This window comes from Colius striatus, chromosome 7 (genome assembly GCF_028858725.1).
Source record: "Colius striatus isolate bColStr4 chromosome 7, bColStr4.1.hap1, whole genome shotgun sequence".
In the NCBI taxonomy this organism is placed as follows: Eukaryota; Metazoa; Chordata; class Aves; order Coliiformes; family Coliidae; genus Colius; species Colius striatus.
The window spans coordinates 31,437,252-31,449,427 of NC_084765.1; the positions used below are offsets into that span (position 1 = coordinate 31,437,252).

General features: G+C 37.2%; 1 protein-coding gene across 4 annotated transcripts in view; it reads right to left on the minus strand.

The window, feature by feature from the left end:
* The window catches only part of MEF2A (myocyte enhancer factor 2A), an 87,329-nt gene that overhangs the window by 36,163 nt on the left and 38,990 nt on the right, over window positions 1–12,176 (minus strand). For all 4 annotated transcript variants that reach the window (XM_062000538.1, XM_062000535.1, XM_062000537.1 and 1 more), the window contains exon 3: window positions 10,493–10,696. In XM_062000538.1, coding sequence (XP_061856522.1) covers window positions 10,493–10,696 — 204 coding nt within the window. The remainder of the gene's footprint in view (window positions 1–10,492; window positions 10,697–12,176) is intronic.

Here is a 12,176-nt window from a genome sequence, read left to right on the forward strand (position 1 = left end):
TTACAGTTAAATGCTATAAGAAGAATGGGTTTCTTTTGGTCTACGTGCCTATGCAGTACTGCTGCTTCAAACATGCCTTGTTCTGAATTTCTCCTTACAGCTTGAAAATTGGAAAGGATAACAGAAGCTATATCAAAGTCTTGGTACTCAAGATAATTTAATATTATCAAAACAGTAATTACTACACAAATAGCAAGTATTCCCAACAAAAATATTTACTGCATTCTAAGGATTTATACAATTGTTGAAATACCATTCACATGGAAGACTATGGGAAACGGCTACACTGACAACTCTCAGGACAAGCTTCAATTACTTTTAATATAGGTATGAAACTGCCATTTTTGTTTCATCTAAAAAGGTGTCCAACTGTACTGACAAATAGCTAAAACTACGTGTGGGCACATGTGCACTCTAAACAGACATTGGTGGGGGGGGTGTTCACATGCATACAACCATAATCCTGGTTCAAAACCTTACTGCACAATATTTACCATAAAAATCCAAAAATAAGGAAGACAATGAAAAACAGATACTTGAAAATACTGACTGAGATACCAATGTACAACAGGAAGCAGTGAATCTCCCCAGAAATAAAGTAGGATACAAGTGGACACATCTCTATTTTACTGAAATAAAAGAATCACAGAATGGTAGGGGTTGGAAGGGACCTTTAGAGGTCCTCCCCTCAGTCTTCCAGACTAAACAGCCTCAGTTACCGCAGCCTTTGCTCATATGAAAGATGTTCCAGTCCCCTGATCATGGCCATGCTGGCCACACTCTTCTTAATGTATCCCAGGATGCCATTGGCCTTCTTGGCCATGAGGGCACACGACACAAAGCTGTAATAAGTATGTCACAGCTTATGTTTTCAATCCTGAACTTCAGTTATGTGTCAGAGGAATACACCTAGTATGTTCTTCCTTGCATAACCTTCCCTTAGAGCCAATTATTCAAAAGCCAAAGCATCTCTTTGAAGACTGTCCTTACCTAACCTGAAAAGAGGGTGGGAAATCAAAGGTGTGGAGAAATCAAAGGTGGGACCCTAGAGTGGTAGAGAGAAAAGACTGTACAGGAATCAGAGACAGTGAAATATGAGTAAGTTTTAACACGTGCAGTTCACGTTAACATTGGATAAAGACTGGCTCTGGCATGCCTGAGATGTCTTTTCTTGCTAACAAGTCACTAGACTCAGCAAATACTGAGTTCAGTTAATGCAAAAAAAGTGCAGGGCTTTAAATGGTATTGGTTTGTTACACTTAGAAGAGCTTTCAGTGGGACAGAGATGGAGAGCTTTGATCTAAAAAAGAAACCTTCACAATATTCCTAAGGAATCTGGGAGGTTTTAGTTAAAAATATATTGTTTCCTATTGAAAGTAATCAATAAGTAATTCCAATAAACTCATTTAATACTGTCAATTTAACTAGCATTCCATAGTCTATACTGTAAGCTGCAGACATGTCAGCTCCCACGTGAAATATCACTACGTGACCTTAAAAGATGTAATAACCACCACTGGTAAGTCACAAGGACATTATGATATAATAAGGGCTGTTAAGGGATTCACAGGTCTGTATTGCAAGAACTACCACCATAAATACCTTCTTTATCCATGTAATACAATTACTATGCAAAACGTTCCACATGGAAGGATTGACATGAAATCCTTTGCTCAGATGAGAGTTGAGAATGTTATAGCCTAGATGGGCCACAGTAGTTGCAATAAAGCACTGGCAGTGAATAAACCATAAACTCCATCATATGATCAGAAGTATTACACTCACACATTGGGTACGTGACTGGAAGGCTTTATGACAGTATGAAGAGCTAGGCCACTTTTGCTTGGAGGTTTGAGAATCCTCCAGGACTCTTCTGCAGAAGCACCATCAGTTTAAGGCCCAAACATTAAGGTTATTCAAAAGAAAAGTATTAGAAACTGTTTCTCTATAGAAACACAGCATGTAAACATGCTCTTGGAGTGCAGCATTGTACAGATGACACTCTCCTTTTTGATAGCTTATGCTGAAGCTCTGGTTGATGAACAGCAATGACAGAGAAGGCAGCACTTGTGCTATCCCTTGTGCAAGGTGGTTAATCCCTGGTAGATTGGCAGAGTTGACAGCCAAAGACATTACCAAAACCATGAGGCTGAACTCCAGTTAAAAACTGGAGTTACGTTAACTCTCTACAGAAATCAAGAGTATCATCAGACAGAACAGTTCTTTATCTCTCTGTAGTTGCAGGGGTCTTTTCTTTCCATGCACAGCTTGTGTAAAGTCACTCACTCTCGATTAACAGATGCCACAGTCCTCGCTTTGAAATTGCAAAGTAAAAATACACTCTTCTAACTGTCAATATAGAATTTCATAAGCACCAAATTCTGTGGCAACACAAGGGCTGCAGAATATATGAGACCAGCACAGCTTGAAGAACTTGTTAATAGAAGAATTATGTCTTTGTGTGACTGCCTGCATGAACTCCAGCATTAACAAGCAGTGTGCTGTCACAGATTTTCTTGGCTTTGATTTTCAATCCTACTTAATGTCTTCAGAACTGCTAAATCCAGAACCAGATCTTGGATACACATTTCCCAAGCAGTGGGTGTGAGAACCGGACTTTGTGTGTCTGCCCTAGAAATTTCAAAAGTAAAACCAGTCTCTAGACACATTGCAGAACCAAGTGGAAAAACATCACTTGCATAGCTAAGAAATCAATACAGGGCTTAAAATCTGTGATTCTCCCGCATTGTGATATAGCTGACAGGCAGCACCTATTAAAATAAATACTGAAAACAGTCTCCCAAAAAAAATGTGGCATATGTTATTCACCAAGGATAGAAGTTATATGCAATATTAAAAAGAAGTAGCTGGTTTCATTAAGTTTTGATTCTTTGGAATATGTTGTACTACACAAGCCTGTACTACACAAGCCTGGGCATGAAGCCTTCAATCACCCTTTGCTTCTAAAAGAAGGATGACAAGTAAGAGGTACAGGATGCAGTAATCACCCTGGCAAATTCTTGTGGGCCAAAGAACCATAGATGCAAGATGGATCCTTAGAGAACCTCTCAAAACACTCTTATTTATTCCACTTGAAAGCACATCTTTATTTTACAAATGTCCAGAGTGTTTGACACTTTCTAGCTTCTAGAGTTCAAAGTCAGGATTTTAATAAAGATTTGTGAGAAAGGGTTGAGTAGATATGTCACTACTGTCTTAAGTCGCAATATAAACTGAAGTCAAGGGCAGTTTTCATGGGACACACATCAGAAATTTAGAGCAGCCATAACCTAAAAAAAAGGGCACATATTCCACCTGATGGCAAGTTTCACATCATAGGGTCTCATTCAAAAGTAGCAGCCTAAGTTTTCTACACCAAAATGAGACAAGGCAAAAATTTTCTCTATTCAAATATCATCCTAGTAAGTTACAGAGTCCCAGTGAAAACAAGCTTTGTTCTTACTGGTTTGGACTGTTTAATATTTTTATTTAATCCAGTTACATCTGGATACTGCATACTGCAAAGAAATGCACAAAAATCACACAAACTAAAGGTAGTTAATACTAAGGAACTAGAATCCAAACTCTTCATTATATTCATTAGCATTGTTTGCTATTTCTAATGGTTTCAATGTCTGAAGCTCAATGGAGAAAAAAAACTCTCTACATCATCTAAACTGAGCTATTAACAACTCATGTTACCACTAGAAATTGAGGAAAGAACCTTTACGTAGCACTACTTTCTGTTTGGGTGTAGTCTACACTTCAAAACGACACTGACAGGCTTATAGCATTGACTGGCAGGACAGGACACTGAGCAGTCATGCCCACAGCCACATATGTCACTTTTCTGAACCCTTCCAAGATTTAAAGCATATCTCTGAACTTCACTGATTGTGTGGCTTGTAGCTACAGATACAAGTAGTGACGGGAACTGAACCAAGCCATGTCTTGAATTGTTTTCAAGGAAAGTTATCTGCACTCAGAAAAATTGCTACCTAAATGTCCCAACAAGCACTACTCCAGCTCTGTTTTAATTTCAGATTACAATTTATAACAATGCATTTACTACACACATACTAAGTTATATCTATTTACTATTATTCTGGGGTTTATGTCAAGCTCAGTAAAAAATTAACAGCATTTGATGGAGGCAGGAAAGAAATTTTAGCCAGGTTTATTATAAATACTTCTACTAAAAACCAACAGATTCAAGCTAATATATATATATATATATATATATGTATGTATGTATATGTATACACACATTTTTTTTTCTAATTTATTTATAAATCATATTCCAGACTACTTCAGTTTTCATGCATTTTCTCTCTTTTAATGTAAGGTTCAAGTGAGATTTTAGTCCTTAGCCATACAAAAATCCTCCTCAATCACCTCCCTAAAATGTCTCCCAGGCATTTCTGTGCCACTGAAATTATTTGAGATGTTACATGCAGTATAATTACATTTACATAATCATTTAGCAAATCAACTCCAATAATGCCTACATTTTCTCAGCATCACGAGCAGATTACAAAGTCATTTCCTTACTTCACTGAAACCATTTAAGTTTCTTGTTTCCTTTAAATGTACACCACTTAATTTCCACAGTGTGGTCCATACTCTTTGGGAGGCCAAAGCAAGCGGTTCATCCAACAAAAACACATGACTACTATTCTTAGTACTCATACTTCCTATTCTATCAGTCCAAAGCCTTTTGCATTTTTGTTTCTTTTCCCTCTCCCTAAGTCTAGGCCACTTCTGTGGCAATTCTCCATCTACCAGATCTGAAGGGATACAAAACAACATTAACTGGCCAGCACTGTGAACCTCATTAAAATCTCTAGTGTGCATCTAACCAACATTCACAGTATTGCCTCTAAATAGAGTTCTATAAAACTGTGTTGATATTTCATACAAAATGGAGATTTTAGTCACATCAAGCATCAGTTTTCATTTTCAGCTGAAGCTAGTTGCAGAGCATTCTCTTCCTTTTTAGAACTGTTTTAAAATTTACTATGTAACTTCTCTTATGAAACATTTAAGAAACATTTGAAGGATATGATCTAATTTCATCATCTTACTTTTTAGCTTGGAGTAGCCAAACATGGAAGATCAAATTGCTTGCTAAATGCATACACAGACTGGATATAACAGGTATCCAGGAAGGAAATAACATCAATCAATTGAAGATCTGGGAACTCACCTGATTTCTCATGTGTGCATCCACGTTTATCAACACATAGTTCCCAGATCTTCAATTTCATACTAAGTTCACCCAAATTTCAAAACAAGAACCATTTCCACTGCTACTAAAACACTGGAATATCCCATGGCTGACAAACTACTACACTGTATGACACATCAATAAGTTCAAAATACATGTTGGTAATCCAGAGCCTGGAAAAGAAGCAATGCTGGGGAGGTGGAGAAAATGGCATCAAAATCAAAACCAAAAAGCTCTTGGTTTATAAACATAGTGTTTCAACACCAACTTTTCTGTTTATGCTCCCCACACTGTTACACTTGTCTCTTGGCATATGCTCCATCTGGCTGTGGAGATGCATCTGCTTCTTTATGCTGCAGGCTCTACATGTGCAGATGAGCTCTACGTGCTTACTCACAGCTATGATCTGACAATTGCATCTCTGGTACTATATACAGTTATGACTAAAGAACGTGTATTGCTCCTGTAACAACTCTTCATTACAATTTTGTGAAAAGGCAGAGAACTAGAGTGGCTGGTGGGTATTTCAATGTAAGGTGATACATTGAATGCAGCCTCTGCAAGATTAACCTGGCTTATTTGCACTACTCTACATAGCAGCAAGCACATTTACCTGTGTTCTGTGCAGTTCCTATCAAAACTAGGACACGACCGCTACCACGTCAAGTCATCACAAACCTCCCTTCCTCTTAGTCAATACAATACAAACTTCCAAATCACTTGCTTTAACTTACACCAAGAAACTATGAGGATTATTCCAATATAGCAATCTTTTCACAGGACTATTTTTACAGTAATTACATGATGGATATAAAGGCAGATTTTTCTTACATGTTTTAGTTAGAATTTTTATTACAGATCATTGCATATTTCAAGGACAGCCGTCAGTATTTGGGGTATAACCTAAGCCTTGCATAGCACGTTACACTGCAGCATTAAACTGTACAGCAGAGAAAGTGGCTCATTAACTGACACCTGTCCGAAATTCTCATGGGCACAGATGCCAACCAGCAAAGTAGGTCATGCTTTAGGAAGCCAGGCTCCTAAAACTCACGTCACCTCAGTTTGATGAAGCAATATGATGGAACGTGCACAATCCCACCCACGGCTGAGTGTAGGTGAAATAACCTTGTTTTGCTCTATCATTTAAAAAAGATCAAAATGCATAAAAAGAGATAAAAAGTCAAGCTGAACAGCTAAGAAGAGTCTATGAGTTCCAGAAAAAGAAAGGCTGGAAGTGAGGGAACAACTGAGCAACTGCTGCTTTCTGAGGCCCTTGTAAGGGACAGAGGACACAACAAGGAAATGTTATGTTCTGGGCGACGTATAACAGTCCTAACGCTCCTTATACTAGAGAAGATTAAGTATGAGCGCTTCTTCATTTCCCTCTTTTCCTCTGCTTCAAAAAAGGATTAACATTCAAGGTCTTCCATTGTCCTTTATACATTAAAACATTCTGTCGACCATATGGATTACAGAATCCTGATAAAACCTGAATTTCTTCCCATCTTACTCTGAAGAAGCACTCTGCTCCTTTCTTCAGGAGAAATAATTACTTGCCAAGAATAATGTGTTACAGAAAAAAGTCCATGCACATTAAAGCATCAAATGCTCTAACACCTACAGCAAGCCTTTCAAATCATAGACAGTACTTCTGTGTAACAATCTTCAACTGTGCCATTATGGCTTTGTTAAACTAAATGCATGATCATAACACTCCTAGATTTCTAAGTATACACTGAAAGAGGCCTGTACCACTTTCAGGATCTCTGTATGGTCCCTATAACCTGTGCACCAGCTTTCACTGAAATAACTATGAAAACATGAATGAAAACCTATTGTACAAGAGCAAGAAACAAAAATGATAAACTATTTCTGAAAATGGATGAAAAGATTATTACGGAATTTCAACTAAAGATACATTTTTTCCTCCCACGAGGCTTGAAGGAAATGTCACACTCAGTATGTCCTGAGTACATGCCTTTACTAAAAGGTCAGTAGGTGAGCAACTATAAGCAAAGTTTCACTGTCCTCACCAACAGCAGTTGTGTTCTACATCCTTGTGAAATGTGGACAGTGAAATTACTTTTTAAAACTAGTTAGACCAATTGTGTCTGACCCTGATATAAAAAGACTTTTTGTCTCAGATCTGTATATGTTCTGAACACCGAGTGTTTCAAATAATCTCATTTCCCCTATTCACCTCTTTTTTCCTATACTGTAAAACAGATTCAAACAAAAAAATTCAAAAGGTCACAGAAGTTGAGTCTCAGTTCAAAAAAGTCACATATTATCCTTTAAAACTGGTTACAGGCTGTACCAGGATAGTATTCCTTAAAAGAACCAAATAGGTATACCACTACTAGTTTAAAAACTAAGCTGAAAAGGAAATTCTGCAACTTCAATTCCAGCTATTCAGAAGTCTATTATTGTGCTGAAAAATATGAAAATATGGAAAATATGGCTGAAAAAGCATATTCCTTACACTCTTATCAGTTACTAGTTACCAAGAAGCTACAAAAGAGGAGAAAAATTATGAAGAAATATGTAAAGTAGTCAAAAATCTGATAGGTAGACTTAAGAAATTGAAGGGGAGGAAAAAACGGGGGTGGAGAGAGAACATGGACACAGACAGAAATGGAAAAGGAAAAAATGGACCAACAAAACCACATGAAAGGGCCAAAAAAATTGGAAAAAGTAGTTACAGGATTACAACAGAGCATCCACATCTACAATAACATGTACAGTGAAAGACATAAGGGCACAAAAAAATCTAGTATTCATTTAAGATGCCAGTGCTCTCCCTCCTACTATGTTTTCACATAAACGTTCCAGCAGCAACAGAAGATACCAAGCTCTGGGCATATAAAAGCAATTTCTATGCCAAAATTGAACAGGAGGCAACTATAAGGGGAAGATGTCTCATCATCTTCACTTAATCATTTACAACACTGCCATTTACAACATAGCCATTACTGAAAATAAGGAACAGTAGATTTGTTTCTTCCCTTACAGCTTGTGAGCTATGTAGAACTAGTTTTCCCTCTAGCACAGTAAAAAAACCCAAACACATGGCAGGAGGGTTTATCAGGAACACAGTGGGTCAAGACTAGTTTCACTGTGGGCCTACATCACAATATTATCTATCATATTCAAGGAGGCAAGTAAGTTACTAACATATTAACCAACATAGATATATCTATCAGCATGGAATTCCTTATTCTAAATCTGTTTAGCATATACTTGACAGATTTGCGTGGGGATGTTAATTGTTTTGGTTAAAACTGTATTTCTATATAGGCACAATACAGAGAAGCCACGTTACGTTGTTCTTCCAGAATGTTTCCAAATGCTGATGCTATAACTTCATCGTGCCACGAGCATCTGTCAAAGGTGAGATTACACAAAGCCATAAGTTTTTGGCAATTTGTTACTGCTTAAATACAGGGCTCTTATTTTTCCCCCCATCTCATCTCTTCTCCAGTCCTCTTCCCTAACTATGCTGTACCTGTGATTGCATCTGCTCCAAAGCACCTTATATTCTCCACTGAACCACTTCAGCTCTGTTGTAAAGCAAAAGAAATAGATAGTATTCCATGGAAAAGGAATATTTTTCTAGATTAAAGACCTTATTTACTTGTGGTGGGAAGCAAACCACCCAAATCCAACAATGAATGATCTCTCAACTCCCTAAAGAACAATAAGACTACAAAGCTACCATACAGACATGAAACTGCTGAGTATGCCTCTTAAATACTGTCCATCGTGATTTTATGTATCTTGAGCTTGTAAATATTTCACCCTACTGCTTTAATTTTTGCATCCAGAAACTTAAAGAAGGTATTTTCTCTGCCAAAATGTACAAACTCCCCATTCTTTCCCAAGAAAAAAGTCCAAGCTGACTAAGGCAGAAGAAGCACTATTACTACAACTCGTAAAACAAAGAGGCTTTGGATACAGAACAAAAATCAGCCTGGCTAACTGATTTGTTTGTGTCCCTATTTCAAATTCATGTCTACCACAATCAAAAGCTCATCTTGAAAGAATTGGGTTTTCCCTTCCTCCACAGTGTCTATCCTTTGTTTATACTAATCCAGTGACTAAGTAATACTCCTTCAATTCTTCAAAGCTTGTATTATCCCTCTGAATAGTACTCAAGACTGAAGACAGATTTAGGGAGGTTTTCTTTCTGATCATAAAAGGCAGTTGACAAATTAGCAGAGAATCATCTCAGAAAGAAGCATAAAGCATCTGTCTGTTTCTCCTTTGTCAATCTGATTTTTGCTTGAAAACTTACTTACAAGATCAGCTAGTATCCTCCCTGTACTCTGTGATCCCCTTGCCAATAGACTCTTGAGTTACACAAGGCTAATCACTATTCCCAAACCATTCCTAAAAAGCAAGGCATTTGTTCGGAAGACAACTTCAGAATTTAAATGAAACACTTAAGTCAGCCACCTGTTTTGGTCTATTTACGGGACTACTGGAGACATGACTCTTATCTGAAATGCAGTTACAGTACATAAAGGCTCCAACTGCCAAGAAAAATCCTTGATTTCTACTGCACCTAATTTAGAAATCACATACTGAAAGAGTTTAATAAAAAATGCTTTTGTTTTATGTAGAAAGTAGACAAAACCAATTCCTTTAAGTAAATATATTCACGCTGTTCTATTACCACAGAAGCTGCAGTTGTTCTGTTATTGTTTAGCTGACCTACAGAGTGACTGGACAACAAATTTAATGACGTTCATCCGCTCCATAGATTCACTTCTGTTGGGTTTATTTGGCTCAACAAGGTGCAGTACAGGCTGATTTGTGTGCTACATTTCACTTGTAGACTGGCTACTACCTCAGAAGAGAAAAGGAGCCAACCATAATTTTCTGTCAGGCTGCAGACACTCTTTGGACCTATTTTCCATCCAATTGACTTCTTTCTATGAAAACTCTGAATGTTTCCCTTCCTCCCTCCCCTAGAAAAACAGCCATCTTTCACACCTCTATTTCCTCTGCCAAAGGTAGTTGAAATCAAACATGCTTCTCAGAAACTGGCAGGGGACAGAGGCACAGAGGGGAAAACAACATGGCTGCAAAGATGACTTACTGCCTTCAAGGAATCATACTAAAAGCAGTAGTTTACATTTTATAACAAGCTTTCCAAGACATTAAATAATTGCGGTTAAAGTATCTTAAATTACTCTATATGGCTCTATATTTGAAGCTTTAAGGAGGTAAGAAAACTGATGTGTCTTTACAAATTGTTACCTCAACGATATCTGAGTTGGTTCTGCTTTCATGGGGCTCGTTGTATTCTGTGTATTTAAGTAGAACTTTGTCCATATCAGTGCTGGCATACTGAAAGAGTTTGTTAGAGCTGTTAAAAATGATGAGTGCTATTTCACAGTCACAGAGTACACTCAACTCATATGCCTTCTTCATTAATCCAAACTTCCTCTTTGTAAAGGTGACCTAAAGAAGAAAGAATAATGATTGTTATTTTCTTTTAAACACATGACATGGGTTCAAATGACTATAATCAAGCATTCAAGGAACACTGCAATTCAGCCTACACTATTTATTCCTAATGACAAGCATCATAACTGAACATGTGTACAAGCTTAACAGAGTTGCTTATCATATTTGGGTATCACTTTTAGGGCCAAATGCTCTATATTAGCCTAAGCTGAATAATTACATCCCTCCAAATTTTTCACTGCTATGTGACTAGCAAGGAGAGGAGATATAACCACCAAGGAGGATTACAGTGTACGGGATCCTCTAACCATGCTTCCTTCTGTTCAAACAACATAGATTTTGCAGGTATCACAGTATCTTCTTCTGTGCTGATTAGTTATTTGTAACTAGTTTACCAGTTACAACCCAAATCCTAATAAAATCCAAGAAAACAAGACTGATGGAAGCAACACTACTACTATGTAATATGTTCTCTAATTATGCAAAGCCAAGAAATCTTCTTGTTTTCTTGATATTAAACCATCTAATCAGATTCACTTCTACTTTTAAGTTGGTTGCTGCTGCCTGGTAACATGAAATAACCATTCTGTCCAAGCAGTACTGCTGTGGGGAAATAAATCCATCACAGATGATTACAAAGGAACATTTGCCTATTGGTGACGGGGAAAAGAGTTATAAAAAATCACCCTCAATTATGATTAGTCCTTTCACAAGATTTCAGTTAGTTAAGGATATAAGAGTATCACTGTATGTGGTACCAAGCTGGATTAAAACCAGGTCTGATGCTAAGGCCAACTTTCTTTAAAAAAATAATGATTTTGCTCAACATTCTCTTAAGTGTCTCTAAAAGGCACTTTTTGAGTTAATGAAATGAATGCTCTGAGACCTTTTAAAGAAAAGATACTATTTTCCAATCTAGCTTTTCAATCTGAGCTCCAGTGTTGAACGGCACACTTGTGTCTACAGCCACATTCACACCCTCATATTACAACTCAAAGATATGCCTCTGACAGGTGAGTGGATCTACATGCCCTACATGTTTAACAGGCAATCAGCAGTATACTTTTGCAAGACAGGAATGAAGTATAACACAAAAAACAATCAAACCTGTTTTATGGGTTTCCACAGCTTAACATGTTAATTAAGCTAGGTGCACATCAAGTTTTTGGAAGATGGATGGGAAAATTCTGTGTATATACACCTGAAGGCATTTTTTGCAAAGATCAGTATCTCATGCATATTACTTTCTTAATACTATCCATAATGTAAAATGTCTACTGTCCTTCCCAACATGCAGTCTCAGAGGGATGCAGTTATACTAAAAACATTGTGTACACAGTATGCTGACAATAATTGTGTTATTAAAGCAGTATAGGCTCTTCTGCTACAAATCTTTGCAAAAGTACTATGAATCCAATGTTCCTCTTTAGCTATAAGACAGTATCTATGTTTGAAAACAAAATCTGTTTTAACA